The sequence below is a fragment of the Scatophagus argus genome, chromosome 2 (assembly GCF_020382885.2).
Source record: "Scatophagus argus isolate fScaArg1 chromosome 2, fScaArg1.pri, whole genome shotgun sequence".
NCBI lineage: Eukaryota > Metazoa > Chordata > Actinopteri > Scatophagidae > Scatophagus > Scatophagus argus.
In genome coordinates, this window is record NC_058494.1 from 23,210,947 (window position 1) to 23,230,705 (window position 19,759).

Sequence of the window (19,759 nt, forward strand, 5' to 3'; positions counted from 1 at the left end):
CTTCTGTCAGTTTGACGCTGAGAGCTGCGGCGAATTTGGTCAACAACAAGAAAGCCGAGGACTTATTATTTTCTCCTCGCCAGAGAGGCTTTTTTAAGTTGGAATAAATCAAAGAGGAATAATAATACGTTTTGTATGCACACTTCAACCAGAACTAAATATTCCATTGAAAGGTTTACAACTCCACCTTTCAAATGCCACACACAATTTATAGCTGGCTCTGAACAGACTTCTTCACTGACAGCTGTTGAATTGAACTGGCATCAGTCAGGCAGGCAGGCCGTTCGACATCTGCTCCGGAGACTAAAATCGCTTTCTTTTTTTTCCGCCTTTTGTTAAATCATGTCCTCACAAATGAAACATAGAGCAGCTTATTTCTGTTAATGACATTTACATAATCAAAAAAAATCGTCACAATCCACTCAAACACTAAGACCGAGCCCCTCAGACCTACTTTCCAACCACTTCACTTCACTGTTTGCTTAATCCTTGGTATCCCTGGAAGGTGTAAGTGCTCTGGTGTGATCTGCTGTAATCCATCCAATTCTGCTGCAGCATCACAAGCTCCGTATTTGCTGAACATGGCAGAATACAGATCTGTAAAGCCCATGTGTTAAATCACACGCCGTGTGTTGCAACACATCAGTACTCTGGGACATCTCAGGCAGATTTTGTAGAATATCTAAGGGGATCTTCTTTGTAAAAGGACTATATAATACGACTGGGTCCAGTGATTACGGAAACAAGGCGATATTTTGTTCCAGATACAGCGTAAGCACGTGTGTGCGACGAAAAAACAAATTACAGCTATCAGCTATGTTGCTCTCTAAGTCCATGCAGCAAACTTGTAAGGGTTATAATGTGGAAATGTTGATATCAGCTGCCTTGCTCAGATGAATGACAAAATTCTCTCAACTCCATGAATACATGAATAAATAAACAAGACAAGAATCTATGCTCGCTGCATCTCTCTCTCTTTCTCTCTGCTCATTCTTTGGTTCTTTTTCCTAATCTTCAGTCCTCCGTCTTTCCTTCACTCTTTTGCTTTCATGAATTAATGAATAACCTCTGTATCTAAGAACTGTCGGTATCCATCTTGCTTTCACTTTCTCTGCTTTTATTCATAAATTAGTAATCAGAAAATGTTAGGACAAAAATTCTGCTGTACGAGCTGGGTTTTTCTTCCATTCTCCTCCTTCTCTGTCTCCCTCTCCGTCCATTTCCGAGAGTCTTTGGCTCTTCTGTTCTTTGGAGATTGCATTTTCTCGTGTTCTCTGTTCTTCCCTCATTATGTTTCTCTATCTGCTCTCTCTTCTTCAGTCCTGCTCTTTGATTGTCTCTTGCCCCCTCTCATCGCTGCATTGCCTCCACTTTGCCATTTGCAGTTAATCAGCACTAATAATGATTGCAACTTGGCCTCCTTTCAATCATACAAACTCATCACGGGCACAGGCGTGGTGTGTACGTGGTATACTCACATACACCAATAAACCACAGGCTAAAACGCGCTCTAAGATGCTGTAAATGACTAACTCTTGTGTCTGACTGTGGAAGTGAATGTGTGTGTTGGGTGTGTGGGTGATGATTCATGGATGCACAGAAACAGCCACTTATCAGCCTGAGGAAAGACAATGGCATCGTAAGAGCTCATCAGTCATATTTACTCTGCTACACACACACACACACACACACACACACACAAGCACACAAGCCAAAACCTTTTTTAACATCCACTACCCCGGCTCATGAGTGTGTGTATGAGTGTGTAGTCACTGTACCTGGAGGGACCCCAGTGGAGATGGTGGAGGATGTGACCACGCCCCGTCCTGCGGCAGTCAGCGCTGCCACCTGTAGTGTGTACACGGTGGTGGAGGTGAGTCCGGTCAGCTTGTACTGCAGGGTGGAGTTGGACAGCGAACGCTCCTCACGACTGGACTGCACGCCAGACACTTCCCACCACAACATGTAACCTGCGGGGTGTGGAGCACACGCTGGGTTAATGAAGGCGCATGTAGACATGAGCAGACATGTTTGCACACACACACACACACACACACACGTGCGCGCAAGGACGCACGCTCGCATTTAACGAGAGGCACAGAGTCAAAGAGGAGGGAGAGAGTGCGGGAGGTGTAAGTAGAGTTAAAATTTCTGTCTGTCCCTTTGCATCTTCACAGTCATGCATCACCCTCCATCACCTTCAAACCTGTGTGTGGGTGTCTTTGTGTGAGGCAGCTTGTGTGTAAAGCCCTGGAGAGTGAATGGGCCCTCATCTGTCTCCCTGCTGACCAGGTACGCTGGATGAAAAGCAGGTTGAGGAGAAACGAGTAAATGTGCAAGGTGACCTTGACTGAATAACCGTTTCCCCACTCCTCTGAGTGCATAAGCTGCCTGTAAGGACACTGTAGATGCGTAGGTGCCTGATGACTGTGGGCGACCGAGCGGCCACGTCAGCGCAAAGACACATACGCAGACACACACAATGCAGTGTGATCGATTAATTCATAGCAGCATATCGTGTTCACCAGCTCCATTGTCTGACAGAACCATGCAGGAGCTGAGGCCAAATGAATTGGGTGGAAAAGTGCCTTGAGGTCTCTAATGCAGCACGCAGGGTGTTGGGAGGCGTGGGATGAGGGCATGTTGGAGATAATGTGAGAAGACAAGCTGCAGAGAGAAGGGATTAGATGATGATGAATCAGTTGTACACAGAAACAGTGTCAGAGACGGGAAGGAGGGAGGGCAAACAGAAAATAGACTAAAGACCAAGTTAAGAACGTTGGAAATATAAAAGTAAAAGTTTTAGGGCTCCTCAGTGCTGACTGCCTCAAGGGGAGGCTTCTCACTTGAGCTAATCATTCCACAAACTGTATTTGTCCACCTGAGAAGAACAATTGGAAAAACTGTCTCATCACTGTGTTTACTTTCTCGAAAGAACATACTAACTAAACCTAATTTAAGCTTCTCTCATCACAACAGTTGATGGGCCCGACAATAACATGTTAAAAGAATGTATCATGATTAAGAGAAATGGAGGGAGTGGAGGAAATCACGAGTGGCTGTTTAGGCAGTTTACACTCGAAGATTGGAATAATCTAACCAGTGATGATGCCGTTCTTGTCTTCAGGCTCTGCCCAGCTGACTCGGAGTGATGTGTCCAAGATTTCAGTGAAGCTCAGGTGACGCACAGGTCCAGGTGCTGAGGAAAGAAAACATCACAGATATCAGATAATATCAGCTAACTTCCAACCGCTTCAACACTGACCTCATTTCAGAAAATTTTATTTAGATTTTACTAAATCACCCATCCACACTAACACATCTCTTGTCTGTGCAGACTATTACCGACTGCTCTAATCACATCTGCATTGACCACACACACACACACACACACATACACACGCGCGCACGCATGTGAATGAATGCATGTCGTTTCTCATTTCATGTATGACTCTCTAACCCCTCTCCCTGCAGAGCGATTAAGCTATTCATCTGAGACATTCAATAACATTCACACACACACACACACCACACACACACACACACACACACACACACACACACAAAGCTATCATCAAGCAAGAATTACACCCACCGTTAACTCTGCAACACGCCCAGCACCCAATCAATATCTGTGTGTGTATGTGTGGGAGTGTGTGTGCATTTGTGTGTACAAATGGCTTCTAATATCCCTTTCCCACTCAATAATTGCTGGTTGGTAATAATTGCTTGTCTGTCTGCCTATAGGCGATTGTGTTTATTTGACGGTGCGACCGTGTGCATGTGTACTTGCAACTAGAAATGGCAGCTATTGTGTTTATCCATGGAACAGTGGGCCATAAATACCAGGATGTCTGAAAATATATGAATCAATTGGCTTTAAAAAGACACAGTGACACCAATCCTCCCAGCTCATAACCTTCTCAGTTTTTGGTTACTTCTTTCGAGGCAGTTCATGAAACTCTCCTATCAGATACCGTCTCTTCCTCCTGTCAGGCTTAGCCCTCAGCGCAGACACCAGACCCCCATCACCTCCCCCCCGACAGGTCGTCCCGTGTCTTCAGCATCGTCATTTCCTGGACTCCACTCATCATGCCTCTCACTTTTTTGATTTGGTAGCCAACTGGAACGTTTACGTGGTACTCTGAGCCTCGCATGTAAACAATACATCAGTGCTGTCTCAAAGTGAGGCTTTTTGGTTTGGAGGAATACTGAAAGGAGGGAATTGGTGGGAGATTAAGAACAAAAAGAAAGGAAAAGAAAGCAGGAGGTGTGGGAACATAGGTGGTGTGTACACAGCTGTGTGTGACTCCGACAGAAACAGCTGGAGTGAGTGAAGAGCAAGTCATTATTATTCACGGGAGAGGCTGATGGAGTGGATTTTTGTGATCTGTTCTGGCTTTATTCACACTGAAGTGTTTGTGTGTGCTTGCTTGCTTGTACTCACCGTCCTCGTGTGTCTGCAGCAGGGTGGGCGGGCTGCGAGGGCCGTCTCCAGGTGTTGTGAAGCAGAGGGCGGAGCCGTAGTACCAGGTGAATTTCTTGAGTCCGCTGACTAATCCCGTGTGGCGTGCACCGGGGTAGTCCGGCGTGATGGTTACCACCTTCATGTCCTCTGGAGACTTCTCCGGCCAGAGCAGCAGCTGCGTGAGGTGAGATGGTTGGTTAGCCGTGACATCCAGGTTGCCAGTAATATCTACCGAACCTTCTCTCACTCAGCGATTTATTTGTTTGTCGTTTATTTCCATTACTTTTTGCTTAGTGCTTGTTTTAATTCAGTCCTATTAGCTTCAGGCAACCAAATCAAAATCGTATTATTCAGACTGTATTTATGAGACAAAACTTATTTGTACCACAGTATGGGCTGTGGTGAATCTTTTTGAATTAGGCAGATTCCTCAGGCCTTTTTGTCATTAAAGTTTAAAACTGCCAAATGCTATTTACAATTTTGTCAAAATGGCAAAACAATATTCATGTTTCATTCTCTAGTACAGTCATATGCATACAAACACATTAAAATTTAAGCGGTTATTTACTCATGAATGTACCACCTAACATAAATCCCTGCCAGCAGGCCATTATCAGTCATAACAGCATCTGAGGACAGACACAGAGTTTGATTATCAGTTCAACGAAACGTCTAATGAAAGGCTGATTTGTCTCCATTCTGAGACTTGATTTGTATTCAGAACCACAGCAGTTTGGTTTGTGTTATTACTTTAGCCACAAAAACAGTGAAAAGCATACATATTCATAATGAGACATGAGCCAGGGGCAACACTGTGACACGGCACCCATATTTACAGCTCCTCTTCGATAAAAAAACAAATAAACAAAAAGACTAATATGAACTTAAGACCATCAAAATTAAGCAATTGCTTAGTTGTGATACAATGAATTTAAAGAAACAGGCATAAGCATATTATTAAAGAATCCAAAATGTCTCTTTAAGAGCAGATTGCTGGTGAGATATTTACATATGTTTGTTATCACTGCAGAAACACTAAAACACACTCTGACCTGAAGGCACAATGTCTTCCCACTCTGTGCTCTCACTGCTCTGCACACATTCAAATGGTCTCATCTTCTATCTCAAAGTATTCTTGACCAATCGCTCTCTCTTTCCATGCAGTGTAAATAATAACACTGTTGACTGGTGTAATTTTCTCCACGCAGTCCCTGTAAAGTACAAATCACTACTATTATATGAGCAGCCTGCAACTTGAAGACAGCAGCTTATCTTAATCATACCCTCCGCTATAGTTGCCATTTTAAGACCGTGTAGGAATAATCACCTGAAACTCTGTAGATGTTTCATTAAATGTAATCTAGCAGAAATCCAATGACTGTGCCATGCCTTCACAAGGCTTCACGAGGCTTCACGAGGCTTCACGGGTCAGAGAGGCTTAGCCATTCACTGCTGTGGCTGCAGAGCCAGTGCTAGTGCAGTCCTCCACAGTGGTGATTTCAAAAGTGTGCCAAGTTCCACATCGATTTCAGGCCAACTGAACTTTACCTTAATACTACATTTTACTTCATCTCTGTGCGTACTCATTTATATATACTACTGTTTACATGCTCCCGAACCATCACAATGTACACACAGTATATTTGTGTTCTCTTTAAGCATGTACATAAACTGCATTACTGTAAAACATGTCCACTCATAACTAATACCACAGTATTATAGTTTATAAAACATTATACCACATTTTATTTTAGTTTATATATATTCTGATTTTATTCCTCCATTTTAACTGTTCTATCCATTCATTGCTCATTTGCTTGTGCTCATATACATTTTATATTAGCACAGCAGGAGCGAGCTTGAGAGCAATAATTTCCAAAAACTGCTTCATTCTGGTTGTTGTGACAAATAAGACAAATAAGAAAGAGTACTGCAGACTAAACTATTGAGTGTCTATTATATAATGACTGGTTGATTTTCTGGCAGTCTGAGACACACTGGAGCTGTAGCTGTAGTTTACTGTTTGCTCTTCAGGTAACATGCTTCATGCTAACTAACCATGCTGGACGTTTTGGATGCTCCTATTAGGAAAAAGTTGAGATGGCCCACGACAGTTGAGTGGCTGACTTTTCTCTCTGCCTAAAAGGGATGCTGCACTGCACCCAGTCTGTCGTGGTGAAATAAGGCTTTCTGTTGTAATTTATTATCAGCACAGTACGGTTTGGGTGCAGCAAAGGACTGCTGATCTGGCACCCTCAAGCATCTGATGTTCGTCCACTTTTAAAAGGGTGCTGGGATGACGGGGTCTGCTGTTGCTATAGTAACGTGCACACTCCAAACCAGATTCCAGTGGAGACCCAAAGGGTGCTGAAGATCACAATGCGGTACTCTAACATCCCCATGTAGACTCAGGACCAGAGCAGAGACAATACAACACTGCACTACACAGCGGAAAAAACACAATTTGATCTTACTGTCGCCAAATGTGAAACCTCAGGTCTTGGATATAACACTTAATAATAAAAAGAAGGGATAGTAAGTGCTTATTTTTTCTAAAAAAGGTTTTTCTTTTTAATATCACAGTCTTGAGAAACCTTGAGAAAGAAAATTCAATCTATTTAATGAAAAAACTATTGCTCTGTTAATCTGCAAGTGTTAGTGAGATGAACAGAAACGTAGGCAGGCAGGCAGACAGACAGGCAGGCAGGCAGACAGGGAGGCAGACAGACAGACAGATAACATTATCAGAAGTCAAACAGAAAATCTGAAGTAAGTCTGGAACAGCTTCAAGGACATAAACGGGAGATGTGAAACTCCCTGCGGCAATCAGTTTTGAGCTATATTACTAAGGGTATTGTATACAGTCAGTGATCTGTAGGGGGGGTGAGATGAGATGAGGCTCTGCTTCATATCCTCGTTTAATTAATGTCATTATCTACTGTCCTCGAACCAGCGCAACACACCCAAAGACGCACACAACCACATGTGCAGAGCAGCGCTGTGATGCTCCACTGATTCTGAGTGGTAAAGCCGAGTATGCAGAGACCACATCAGAGAGCCACATCAAACAGATGGAAAGCCATATAGTATTTATCAACCGACAAAGACACCAACATTCACACTCTCTAAAACAAACACACACACGCACGAGCACGCACAAGCACGCACGAACACAGACCCAGCAAGAATGTGATGTGTTTTCTTTGTCATGTTAATCAGTTCTTCAGGGGTTGGTTGGCACAACGAAGTGAAAAATAAATCACATACCAGAACTGGTACATATAGATCACTCCCACTATTCAGTCTTTCACTCTCACTCTGCTACCCATTATCCTGCTTCTTTATTATTATGTCTTATTTCTCTTCGGTCCCTCGCTCTCTGTTTTCTCAACACCTCCTCCTATTTTCCCTTTTAATCCGCTCTTTCTCCTATTCCTCCATCAGGGCCTTTCACTTCTGTGGAGCAGAGCTGATCCCTCACTTGGCTTGGCTAAGAGTTTGGGTAAACAAGAGCAAAGCAGTGCATCCTGGGACATGACCTTTAAGATGAAAGGCTTTCACACCAACACAGAGGCAGAGATTTATTTCACAAGCATCTATTTTTATTTTTCATTTAAACTGTTAAACTGATGAATAAATTGAGGGGAACAGTCTGGACTATTTGACTTTTTATTTTCCAATTGTTTTTTTAGAGACTGCTCAGAATTATCCATGGATCGAAGGTCTATGACTTCAGACCTCGGTATTATAAAAAATCTGTCTGTAACCTTGTTTGCAGCAGTGTATATCTAGTATCAGTGGGAATTTTAGTGTCTGAAGAGGGGAAGCGTTTACAAAAATGTCAGTGAATTCAATTTTGAAAACAGAGTTGAGATCCTGTACATACCGAACCGAACTTTTGCGTTGCAACATACACGACCATCCAGAGGCCTACCTTGTATCCCTGGTTGATGCCGTTAATGAACTGCTGAGGCGGAGGGTTCCAGGTGAAGCGGATGGTAGTCGAATTGACAGCTACAACTTCCACTTCCTGCGGAGGCGCCGTGGGAACTAAGCACACAGATACACATGACATTTAGCTGCGGTGGGTTCATCGAGAGGAAGAGGATGAGGGTTCAGATAGAGACTGGAAAAAAACATTCAGAGTAAAAAAGCTGGAGTTTTCAGCGGTTTTCAGTTTCAACAAACAGTGGTTTTAAATATCTCATACAGGATCATATTTCAATATTTTGTGTTGAGATTCAGTTCATTTTCTTAATTAAAAATATCTGCTACGCTTGCAAAAGTTAAATGCCAAACCTACACTGCTATTCTCTGCTGCAAAATGACCTAATTTCTCAATATAATTCATCTCATCTATTGTGTTTTGCTTAGTATCAGCTAAAGGATGGCTAAGTGAGATTAGGGCACTGCCACTTCAGTGCCAGGTTCTGAACAATGACTGCTCATAAACACAGCTCAAATGATGGATGAAATGAAGCCTAAGTATTGAGTCTTTCAGCGGGCGACCTCAGGAGACCAGGCGGTGACCACGGAAAGCAAGATGACACACTGGGTTTGCTGGTTCCTGTGCTGCAGCCACGTCACCACAACAATTACTCACATAATATAACTGCACAGCACATCATGACTTATTGATTAAAAAATACAAGAATCTCTGTGCTTGATTTGTATTAATACTTAAGTTACGACACGTTGGAGGATCCACAAGTTGACTCATAATAAAAGCTGCAGAGGCTGAGATATCCTGCTTTAGTGAGATTTGTGACAAGTCAGGGCCACACAGGATCCTACGTGAATGCCCCCACCTCTAAGTCAAACACCACTGGTGACCTCACCATGATACCATCAGGCTTATTTTTCACACACTGTAAAACTCCTTCTAAAGCCACAGAAGACAGTAAACAGTGCAGCTGTTTTCTCAGCTTGCCTGATACTTCTAACGACAGGTGAACTGAACTTCATGTGATTCATAGGTGGCGTGCCCCTTTAACTTACATATTTATCTCTTCTATCCATGGGGAATATATATATCTATATACATACACATAAATGTGTCGCTACTATAAAACCACACACACCATGATTTTCACTTCAAAGATTCAAGGATAAAAACAACAATAAGAATTTACAGTCACACTAAAGCAGAATGGTAATAATTCATATAGCACACAGAAGAATAGCAATAGGTCTGTTTGAAACGTGTATAAACTTTGCCAAGGCATTCTTCATCTCCACAGACACAGACACAGACAAGACAGCAGAGATAAGATGGGAAATGTCTAACAAGAGAAGCCGTGAATGTACTGCAGTTTTATTTTTCGATGAAATGTGGTTATTTGTTTGATTTGAAAAAAAAAGAAAAGAGGCTGAGCATGTTGAGTTCGGTTCGCACAAACTAGACACAGATTTACATCATCCGCACAAAGACTGGTGGACTGCCTCTTCTGTTTATCGCTCTTATTTTCCTCTTCCTTCACGTCAGTGTGTGAATGCTCCTCTACATGTGAATCTTTACGTGTTATACGGCATCTATCTGTAAGAGGGTCCACGAAAACATTAAAGGCAGGAGGAGAAGAGTGTGACTGTGAAATGTGCCTGTGCATGCCTGTGTTTACGTGTGTGTGTGTGTGTGTGTGTGTGTGTGTGTGTGTGGACACAAGTTATGGTGATTACACTGTAAGGGGTTTATGCTGATGCTAGAAATCCAGAGTGATAATGCACTGTTGCATGATGGGAATGCCCTTTACATCTTATACTGGAGCCAAAGAGGCCTGATGCATGCCTGGGCACGCGCGCGCACACACGTACACACGCACAGTTGAAAATGCAGAGACCAGAGAAAAAAACTAGACTGCAAAATCTCGTGAAAAATATGGGAGTGAAGAGATAGGGAGAGATGGAGAGCCAAAGGATGAGGAGACAGAGAGGGAGACAGAAGATTAATTGATGTTAAAGATGCTCTCTCCCCTCTCTGCCATGCTGACTGTACTCCTGGGGACCGGCTTCTAACCCCTCGCAGCTCACAGCTACAGATAAAACACTAAACTCTGTCCTCTGGGGGAATCTTAGTATGCGCGTTTGCTTGTATGTGAGAAGAGCAATGTTATCAGAGTTTAACACTGAGTTCAACCACATCCTCTCAGAGATAGTGAGAGAGAGAAAGTGTTCAATCCGTCGCAGCCACTCCCATTAAACCACATTAGAATAATTAATGAGCCTAACTCCCTCTCCTGAGTCTATAAACCTGTCCTGAACTCTTGTAATAATGACTGTGAGTTTTATGTGCACATGTGAGTGAGTGTGTGTGTGCGCAGTTCAGCCCGTCTTTAATAATGATAATATACTGTTGGAATAAAAGTCAAGAAGAGAAGAGCACGCGTTTAAAGAAGATTTACCTCCACAACTACTTCCTCTGGTCTTCCTTTACTGTCTGCACTTATATTCTTCCTTCTAATTTCACGACCTCTGGATGGATTTATGTTTGACAGACTTGACAGTGTGTTCCTCTGTGCAGCCATGTTTATTACAATCCTCACAGTGATACTTATCATATGATATATATTTATAGAGCAGCATAGATATTCTTTCCTTCCTCCATCCCAGGAGATGAAGTCCCTCCAGCATGTCCTAGGTCGCCCTTAGGGTTTCCTCTCGGTCGGTTGAAGCCGGGGTGTCTTTGCGGGGATGCCTCAGGGGCAACTTTAACACAAGTCTGAACTGCATCGACTGGTTGCTCTCCCAGCCAAGATCCCCATCTTATCACTGAGAGGGAAGCCAAGAAGCCTGCGGTGGTATCTCGCTGCTGCTGCTGCTGCTGCCACTAACTGTGATCTCAGTCGTTTGATTGCTATCCAGAAAAGTAAAAATAGTTGGGCAGCTACTCCTTATTACACTCTGCTAACATTACAGAAATGCTTGCACGTACTAGTGGAAAGCTTTCTATAGGTGTACCTTTCCTCACTTTATCTTTAGGGTTTAAACCACATAAAAACATAAAGCCTGATCTTCATACTCTTACTTCCTACACTCTTCTATGTTACTGATAATGAAGGTCTCGGATCATTTGACCTGCAGCTACTGTCTTGCCTATAAACAATCTACTAATAGGATAAGAGTATGGGAAATTATTGCTGTCTCATCTAAAAAAAAGAAAGTCACGCTTTGTTGCCACAAAGTTGGAAGCATAGCATTGTCCAAAATGTCTTGATATGCTGAAGCATTAAGACTTCCCTTCACTGGAAGTCAGGGGCCGAGCCCACACCCTGAAAACCTGCCTCATCCCAATACTTTTGTCTATAATATAGTAATAATAACAATATAAACAGTAATACTTGAGGTTCAGAAATATGTCTGTAGGCAGGGCTGATGACTGACATAATGTCTGTGAACTGGTAGGCACATTTGCTTTGTCCTTCAAGAATGAGGAACAATTTGTTTTACCCACCTCCCTGCAGTGTGTACTCTGTGACAGGGCTGCTGTAGACGCCCAGGCCGGCTCCGGTGTAGGCAGCCACCTGGATCTGGTACTGTGTCCAGATGATCAGATCTTTCAACAGACAGTAATTTGTCTCTGGGCTGCTGATGTTCTTCTCCTGGTAGTCCCCTGGCAGCCCTGCCAGACGATACCTACACACACGCGCGCACGCACACACGCACACACACACGCACACACACACACACAGAGGGAGAAAATCACTTGTAAATATATGGTGGTTTGTAGCTGTACAGCTGTAGCTCAGGTGGTAAAGTTGATGAGCCATTAATAGTATGGACTGATGGTTTGATTCCAGGCTCTCTAAACCCATATTTTATAAGTCCTTGAACAACAAAATAAACCCAGAATTGCTCCCGACGTGTGAATATGAATGGACAAAGAAATATACATCACTCCAGACAAAAGTACTGAATGGATGAATGTGACAGAATCAAATGTGCAGAAATGCGTCTCCAGACTGGAATAAAATCATACCAGCATACCTTCTGTATATGTTTGAACACTGATAAAAAAAACATGTTTCACAGTATTATTTATTATATTACCTTATATTGTATTACATTATGTTGGCCATGGCTGCGAGGCACTGAAACTATACTCAAAGATTTGCAATTGTCGAGAAGTTGCTCGAATCACATCAGAAAGCCTGAAGAATAAAACCCATTAATGCCGATACACACTTCTGAACAGTGCGCCTTCAAGGCCTTTGCTTTAGTGCATATGATATAAACGTCCACTTAAAAGGATATATGACCCAACCAGACAGGGAGGTGTAATACCACTTAGGTATTGTACATATCTGATGGAGCTGAATGGAGTAATAATCCACATGTCAGCGTTTTAATATGAAGCCTATTCAGTGTAACGGGATATTCCAACGTTTCACCGGCTGAGTCAGCGCTCTATCACACATGCATCCTGTACACACACATACACACACACGCCCACACACTCATACACACAAACACATGCACAAAGCAAGAGGGCGCCGGAGGCTGACAGGGGATCTGCGTAGTGGAGAGGAGATAACCCCTTTTTCCTCTCTCTCCACCTGACACACTGACACTCACACAGGAGGAGGAGGAGGAGGAGGAGGAGGAGGAAGGGTGGGGGTGATGATCTGCCATGAGGGAGAACCCGAAGGGGAGGGCAGGGGTAGGGGTGGGGGCTCTGTACTCTATGAATAGGAAGCAGATAACACACCGAACAAGCACTGAGGCCTGATAACTTCTACTGCAATTATGCATAAATTTGTGAGAGGCGGCTGATGACAGTTTGATTACAGCCAGCGCGTCACACTTAAGGTAGACGACAAAGTGAAGGACGGACGACCGCCGCAAGACAGCGAGAGCATCCGTAAAAAGCCGTCGTGCCCGTTTAAGGATGTGTGTGTGTGATATTTGCTAACGGAAAAAAAAAATTCACAGAATATTTCTTTACAAGATCCATTTTCACACAAGTTTTCTTTATAGCAGCTTTCTGAGTAATCAGAAAATTGCTTTTAGGGTTGTTTACTGACCATGTGAAACTGCTTATTTTTTTCTTCCAGGCCAACATTTCTTTTAGATTTTCAGTGGTATAAAAATAAGAGTTCTGACATTTGAAAAGCTGGTACCATGTTTGCCATTTCTCCTTGATAAATTACTTTGTATGTTTTTGGGCATCCAACTCATCAATGACTTTACTAATTGATTTTGTAAACCAGGATAATTTCAACTGCAGTTCTTAATGTGCTGAAATGTACACAAGATAACAGATGCTTTTGCACATAGAAGACAAGATAACGACTTGCACATCGCCAAAAGTGAACCAGCACCAGGAGTATACCTGAGTATGTATCCTCGCAGGACCCCATTCAGCTGGGGTTCTGGCGGTGGCTGCCACTGGACCATGATGGACTGGTTTGTCCGCCCACTGGCTACAATATTCTTCGGAGGAGCGCTGGGTGCCTCCTCCCTCAGCATCAATCTATCATTCATACACACACACACACAGAAGGAAAAAGAGAGAGCAACAGAGACAAATGATTTGGGTTTGGTTTATTAGGAGTCCTGTAATGACAATATCAGTATGGCAGAGCAGAAGGCCTGTTGGGCTGTTTGCACAGGAGCAGTCTATTAGCTAAGCAGACTAAAAAGGGATTTCATAGCAATTCTCTTTCCTAAGTATCTTCATCTTCATCTGCAGTCTGGTGGTCAGACAGTCTACAAACAAATTATCATGTTTGTTACTGGATACGGGACAGAGCTGCAACTTATTATACAGAATCATCTCACAGCTTAAGCAGCTCTGATGAATTCTTATTGAATTCAAGGCTCATTTCTCTCTTCCCTTGTTCTCCTGGTGTATCGTCTCATTCAATACATGTGCTTTTCATCTCTGGCTATATTGTTCATTTATTTCAAACAAAACACCGCCGCTTTGGCTGCGGCTGCGGCTGCTGATGGAAACGTTTAACGCATCACTTCCAGCGCCACAGGATTTCTCTTGGGGATGATCGAGCGGGCACCGGGTGTTTAAAAAACCAAACGTAAAAGGCGTTCATGAAGTCGGTAGAAGTTGAATCGCTGTTGGGTTAGAACATCAAACAGGCATCTAGTGTCTGTGTGTTGCAGATTAGTGTTTATAATCTGTTATACACTTTAAATCGTTGTCTGGGCAGTTGCTATTTAAACCCCAACCCTACTGCACTATTCCCAGTAGGAGGCTGTGGCTCAGGATGCAGAGAGGGTCATCTGCTAATTGGAAGGTCAGCCCTGGTTAAGGCTGCATGTTGAAGTGTCCCTTGGCTTGATCCTGAATCCTTGCTGTATAAACTTTATCTCATTTATAGAAATGTTGTTAGATTTTCACTTAAGATCATTTCTGTTTGCTTACATTAAATTTAAAAAAAAAGATGCTGAGCATAAGAAACCTTGCTTAAGTGGTTTCTAAGAATCACTGTGCTGTCTCAACTTAAATTGATGGCACCTGCCTTATGATGTACCCTTATACAATGCAAGCACAAATGAGGATTTAGTCAGAAACATCCACAGAACATCAAACTCCTTGGAGGACAATATCACAGCAATGGTAGGTTGAATCCAGGCAACACATATAATTCAGCGGACTAAACAGCTGGTTAACAAACAAAGCCAAACACACAGCTTGGGAGTGTGTCGCCGCTGTGGCGAAGAAGATGAGGGCAGAACGACAAGACAGAACAGACAAGAACTATGGCTCAGTTTAAAAAAGAAATAGTCACACATGTCATTGTTAATTCCCGTTACATGCTCCATAAAGCTCATGCAAACAGGCTTGGACATGTGTGAGTCCCAGACTACAAGCAGTCAAGTGTAGACGTACCAATAAGACCAGCTCCATGTCAAAGTAAGACTTCATAAATATTGACTCATACATGATCTTCTGTTTGAGTCTGAACTTCAAAACTGATCCATTTGAGTGTGTTTTATAAGGCCCCAGCTGTCGCACGCAGGGTGACGGCAGCAAGTAGTTAAATCACTACTGAGAGCGATGAAAGAGCTGGTCTTTTAATTTCCAGTGAGACAGTGTGATGTTTCACACTCTCTGCCCTCTTTGACTCTCTTCTGTCTCTCCAAACTCTTTTTTTCTTTCTTTTGACACTGTGATCCTCTTCTCCATTTTTTTTGTTTCCCATCTGCAAACTTTTACCTTTCATCCATCATGTCCTTTGGCCTCAATTATTTCATCCTTCTATCTTTTACTCGTCCTCCCCTTCTCTTCTACTCTGACCAGCCACACACACACACACACACACACACACACACACACACACACACCTCCCTTCTCCCCTCACAGCCCCACCCGTGATTAAAGCTTCCAGCCCTCTCATGGTTGGTAAAGCACACAAGTTGAGCTGGTCAGCCTCTGGCTTTACTGTAAGCAGCTCAGCTAACGTAATCAGAACCATATGTGCTCTCTCTCTGTCTCTCCCTCTCTCTCTCTCTCTCTCTCACACACACACACACACAGAGAGAGATAAACACACCAAACAAATTTCTCCCAGCTTAAGACAGACTGCTACATCCGATGGTCTTTTCCCTTCCATGGATTATGTCTGGAGATTTACATCCCTCCACCCTCCCGCTGCTTCCCCTCTGTGCCCCGTGTCTCCCTGAATGATTCCCTATGAGCTATTGAGCCATTAGTCGTGCTATGGCTCTCTGTATATATGTGTCTCTGTATGCCAATCTGTATGTGCCTATAAATGCGTGCACACATCCACATGTGTGTGTGTTTGTGTGCAGGCGGGGATGTGAAAGCTGTTAGTTAGAGACTTGCGCAGGCGGATATATGGCACAGGCCAGTGGTTTTACAGCTGTGCTTTACTTCCATTAGGTTAGGCACTGTCAGGCAGCACCAGGTGCTGCAGGCATACACGGCACACACACACACACACACACACACACACGCATAGGCTAATGGGCCTTGTGTGAACGAGCTGGGCATTAGTGTAGCCGTCTGGATATGGGGTATATATAATCTTCAACTATGCCACTGCTTTTGACTGAAATTGATGATGCACATTAACGCATATACACAACCTCACGCTACACAAACTCCCACACATCCATACAGTACCGAACAGATGCGGTCATTCACTGTTTGCCTCCAAATAAAACACGGGCACACGCACAAATGCACACTGACACACTTACACTCAATAACTCCTCGTGAATTGACTTAATCCCCCCCATATTATGGGTAAATATTTCATACAGTGGGTTCAGCGTGAGGACATCAACTTAACGCCAGAGATTAAATATCCAAACCCCAACCTTCAAACATTCATACCAACATCAGCACATGTACTGAAACCAAAAAAATCAAACACAGCCCATAACTTTGTCTGAACACTGTGTGACACACTTTCTTTGTCCCTTGTTATTAAGGAAAAGAGGACATTTTCTGCAGGAAATGTACATGTTTTCTAGTGAGCAAGTGAAAATGGGGGGGGGGGGTGTTTTGTGAGTCCCTATGCTGTGGGAATTAGTAAAAGTTTCTATCTGTGTCATCCTCCACAGTTTAATGCCCACTGGCTTTCTCACTAACTCCACATACACACCGATTCTTAAATTTAATGGTGCTACCAGGATGTTAAGTCTGCCTCTATTCGAACACCAAAGTAAAATTTATCCAGTAGGCGTAGGAAATAAGAGAGAAATGAGCAGAGGGCAACAGATATAAAAAGGAGAAGGAAGCCAGATGTTACATGATTGGAACCAGCCAAATAGATGAGCTTATTTTCTTCTTGCGTGACTCTTTAAGTCTTGTCTGGCTTTAAATGTGGTGCTTTTGACTGAGGCTAAAAGCTGCACAAAGGGAACAAGGTGGCACAACAAAGAGACTCTGTCTGGGAAATATAGAAACTCTGGACTGGCATGAAATTTGGCACATACATCCCTGCCCCTCAGGATGCAGTGCCATTGTCAGGGCAAAATCTGTAAATACTATTGTACAATCAAACTGGTGACCTGCAAAGCTCATGACATTCCCATCAGCCTCAGCTGTGCTTCGTGCTTACTGCTAAACATGCTAAATGCTAAGCTAAGTAATAATAACATTATTAAAGAGCGCAGCCTCACACAATCAGTCAACAGCTAAATATAAACTCATCACTCCTGCTAGCTTTGGATCAGGATTCTTTGTGTACTTTGGTATACTGATTTCAAATTTTTTTAAGTTAAAACAAAGACAAATGCTTCATGAAAATTGGATATAGTTGACTTTGTTTAAGAAGTGCTTCACGACTGTAGCTCGTAGATTCTTACCTGAATTTTAGCAGGTAAAGATGACATCCATTTAACGGGAATAACACTAAGGCCACAATGGGGGCACATCAGGTGCCTATTCACTCTATTCAGCGCTGTGGAACTGAAGGCTGTGAAACTAATACAAATGTGTAAAAAAAAAAATTAATAAAAAAAATAAATCCTAATTCTCAAATCTAGTTTGAATAAAATCCTTTTCATTACCACTGTTTATAAAAAAACTACTTGCCATGAGTGAGTTTCAAGGTCCAGATCTGAGGCTATATCTTTTTGTGCTGAGATCTCAAATAAGTGTACTTTCCATTTGCTCAGTGTAGTCAGCTTTGAAAACACACAGACTTTAAATGGCAAGGTAAAAAAAGAGAGGCCATTGTGTGCTGTACATCTATTCTATCAAGGAATGGCAGGAGTACAAGCACATCAGACATCATCAGATGAGTGTAATCACTTCACCCCCCACCCAAGGTTTTTTCTGCTGGTGTGGGGGGAATCAAACCCGCAACTCTCCAGTCACAAGCTGCTTGTCCAACCTCTAGGCCATAGCTGCATAGCTACACTATACAGACAAAAGTATTCAGACAGGAGTTGTGTTTCAGGGTTTGGGCTCAGCCCCTGACTTCCAGTGAAGGGAAATCTTAATGCTTCAGCACACCAAGACATTTTGGACAATGCTATGCTTCCAACTTTGTGGAAACAGTTTGTTGAAGGCCCTTTTCTATTCCAGCATGACTGTGCCCCAGTGCACAAAGCAAAGCTCCATAAAGACATGGTTGGATGAGTTTGGTGTGGAAGAACTTGACCCACAGAAACACTCCAACATGTTGTGGAAAGCCTTCCCAGAAGAGAGGAAGCTGTTACAGCTGCAAAGCTGTCTGTGTATTCAGAATGTGATATCACTTTAGTCCCTGCTGGTGTAATTGTCAGGTGCCCTAATACGTTTGTCTATATAGTCTATTTTAATGACATCCCTCTACATTTTGTGCACACTGACAGAAAAACTCGAGTAAGTTGAAAGCAAAGCGTTTTTCAGTGCAAACCTTCTCGATCGCACAATCGTCCTGATGTTTTTGCTCTTTAAATTCTCTGTCTGAATGCTGCGGGCAACCTCAGCATAACTGCTGCTACAGTTACACACAGACACATAATTTAAGATTTACATGTTGGAAAACATAGGACAAATCTAGCGTAAATCTTTAAATCCTTTTGTGGAGCTCTTAAAGCATTAATTTTTTTTTTAAAAATTTACATGTGTGTATTAATGTGTATATGATAGATAGAAAAAGCAAGAGAGGACTTTATCACACATTCAGTGTTAAAGTCTGAGGTGTTCTGGTTTTGACTGAACAGCTGGAATGAAAAAAAAAAATATATATATATACATATATATATATATATATATATACACGAGTAAAGGCAAAGAAAACCAAGACAGATGCTTTAAAGTTCTGATGATCCCCCGAGTTCAAGACATTTCTGCACAATCTGTCTTCCCCCTTTAATGCGTCCTCTGCAAAGATGGTAATGGTGTGAGTGTTGGTCATGCATGAATAACTGTGTGCATGTGTGTGTGTGTGTGTGTGTGTGTGACACAGATGGTTTATTTGTATTCTTCAATAGAGTTTTTGCATTTAGAGGTGATGTTTTTCAGCTTTGATCACATTCATTAATCCACTCTTAGCTTATGTCCATCTCCCAGGACGCTTGAATAACAGGATGTGAGAAAACAAGGAAGGGTAATGGTGCAAACAGAGAGAGGAAGAGAGAGAGAGAGAGAGAGAGAAAAAGTACAAATTAATGCTGTTGTGATAAATCAGGACAAGAACAAAACGGGAGAGTGCAGAGACAGCTGGAAGTTCAAACTTTAATAAGGCCTTTTAGTCATCAATATTACAAGCTTCTTCTTCAATCTCTGTCCCGTTCCCTCACTCTGTCCACATTAGTGCGTTTTGTCATCCCTCTCATTTGGAGCCCAGAGCTTCTGCAGGCCATTTTCCTCTGCCT

The 19,759-nt window shown here is 42.7% G+C and overlaps 1 protein-coding gene across 4 annotated transcripts in view; it reads right to left on the bottom strand.

The window, feature by feature from the left end:
• LOC124049736 (protein sidekick-1-like) overlaps nt 1-19,759 on the bottom strand; it is a 203,391-nt gene that overhangs the window by 39,177 nt on the left and 144,455 nt on the right. For all 4 annotated transcript variants that reach the window (XM_046371712.1, XM_046371721.1, XM_046371731.1 and 1 more), the window contains 6 exons: nt 13,794-13,934; nt 11,916-12,097; nt 8,403-8,518; nt 4,448-4,643; nt 3,101-3,199; nt 1,779-1,970 (listed from right to left, as the gene is read on the bottom strand). In XM_046371712.1, coding sequence (XP_046227668.1) covers nt 1,779-1,970; nt 3,101-3,199; nt 4,448-4,643; nt 8,403-8,518; nt 11,916-12,097; nt 13,794-13,934 — 926 coding nt within the window. The remainder of the gene's footprint in view (nt 1-1,778; nt 1,971-3,100; nt 3,200-4,447; nt 4,644-8,402; nt 8,519-11,915; nt 12,098-13,793; nt 13,935-19,759) is intronic.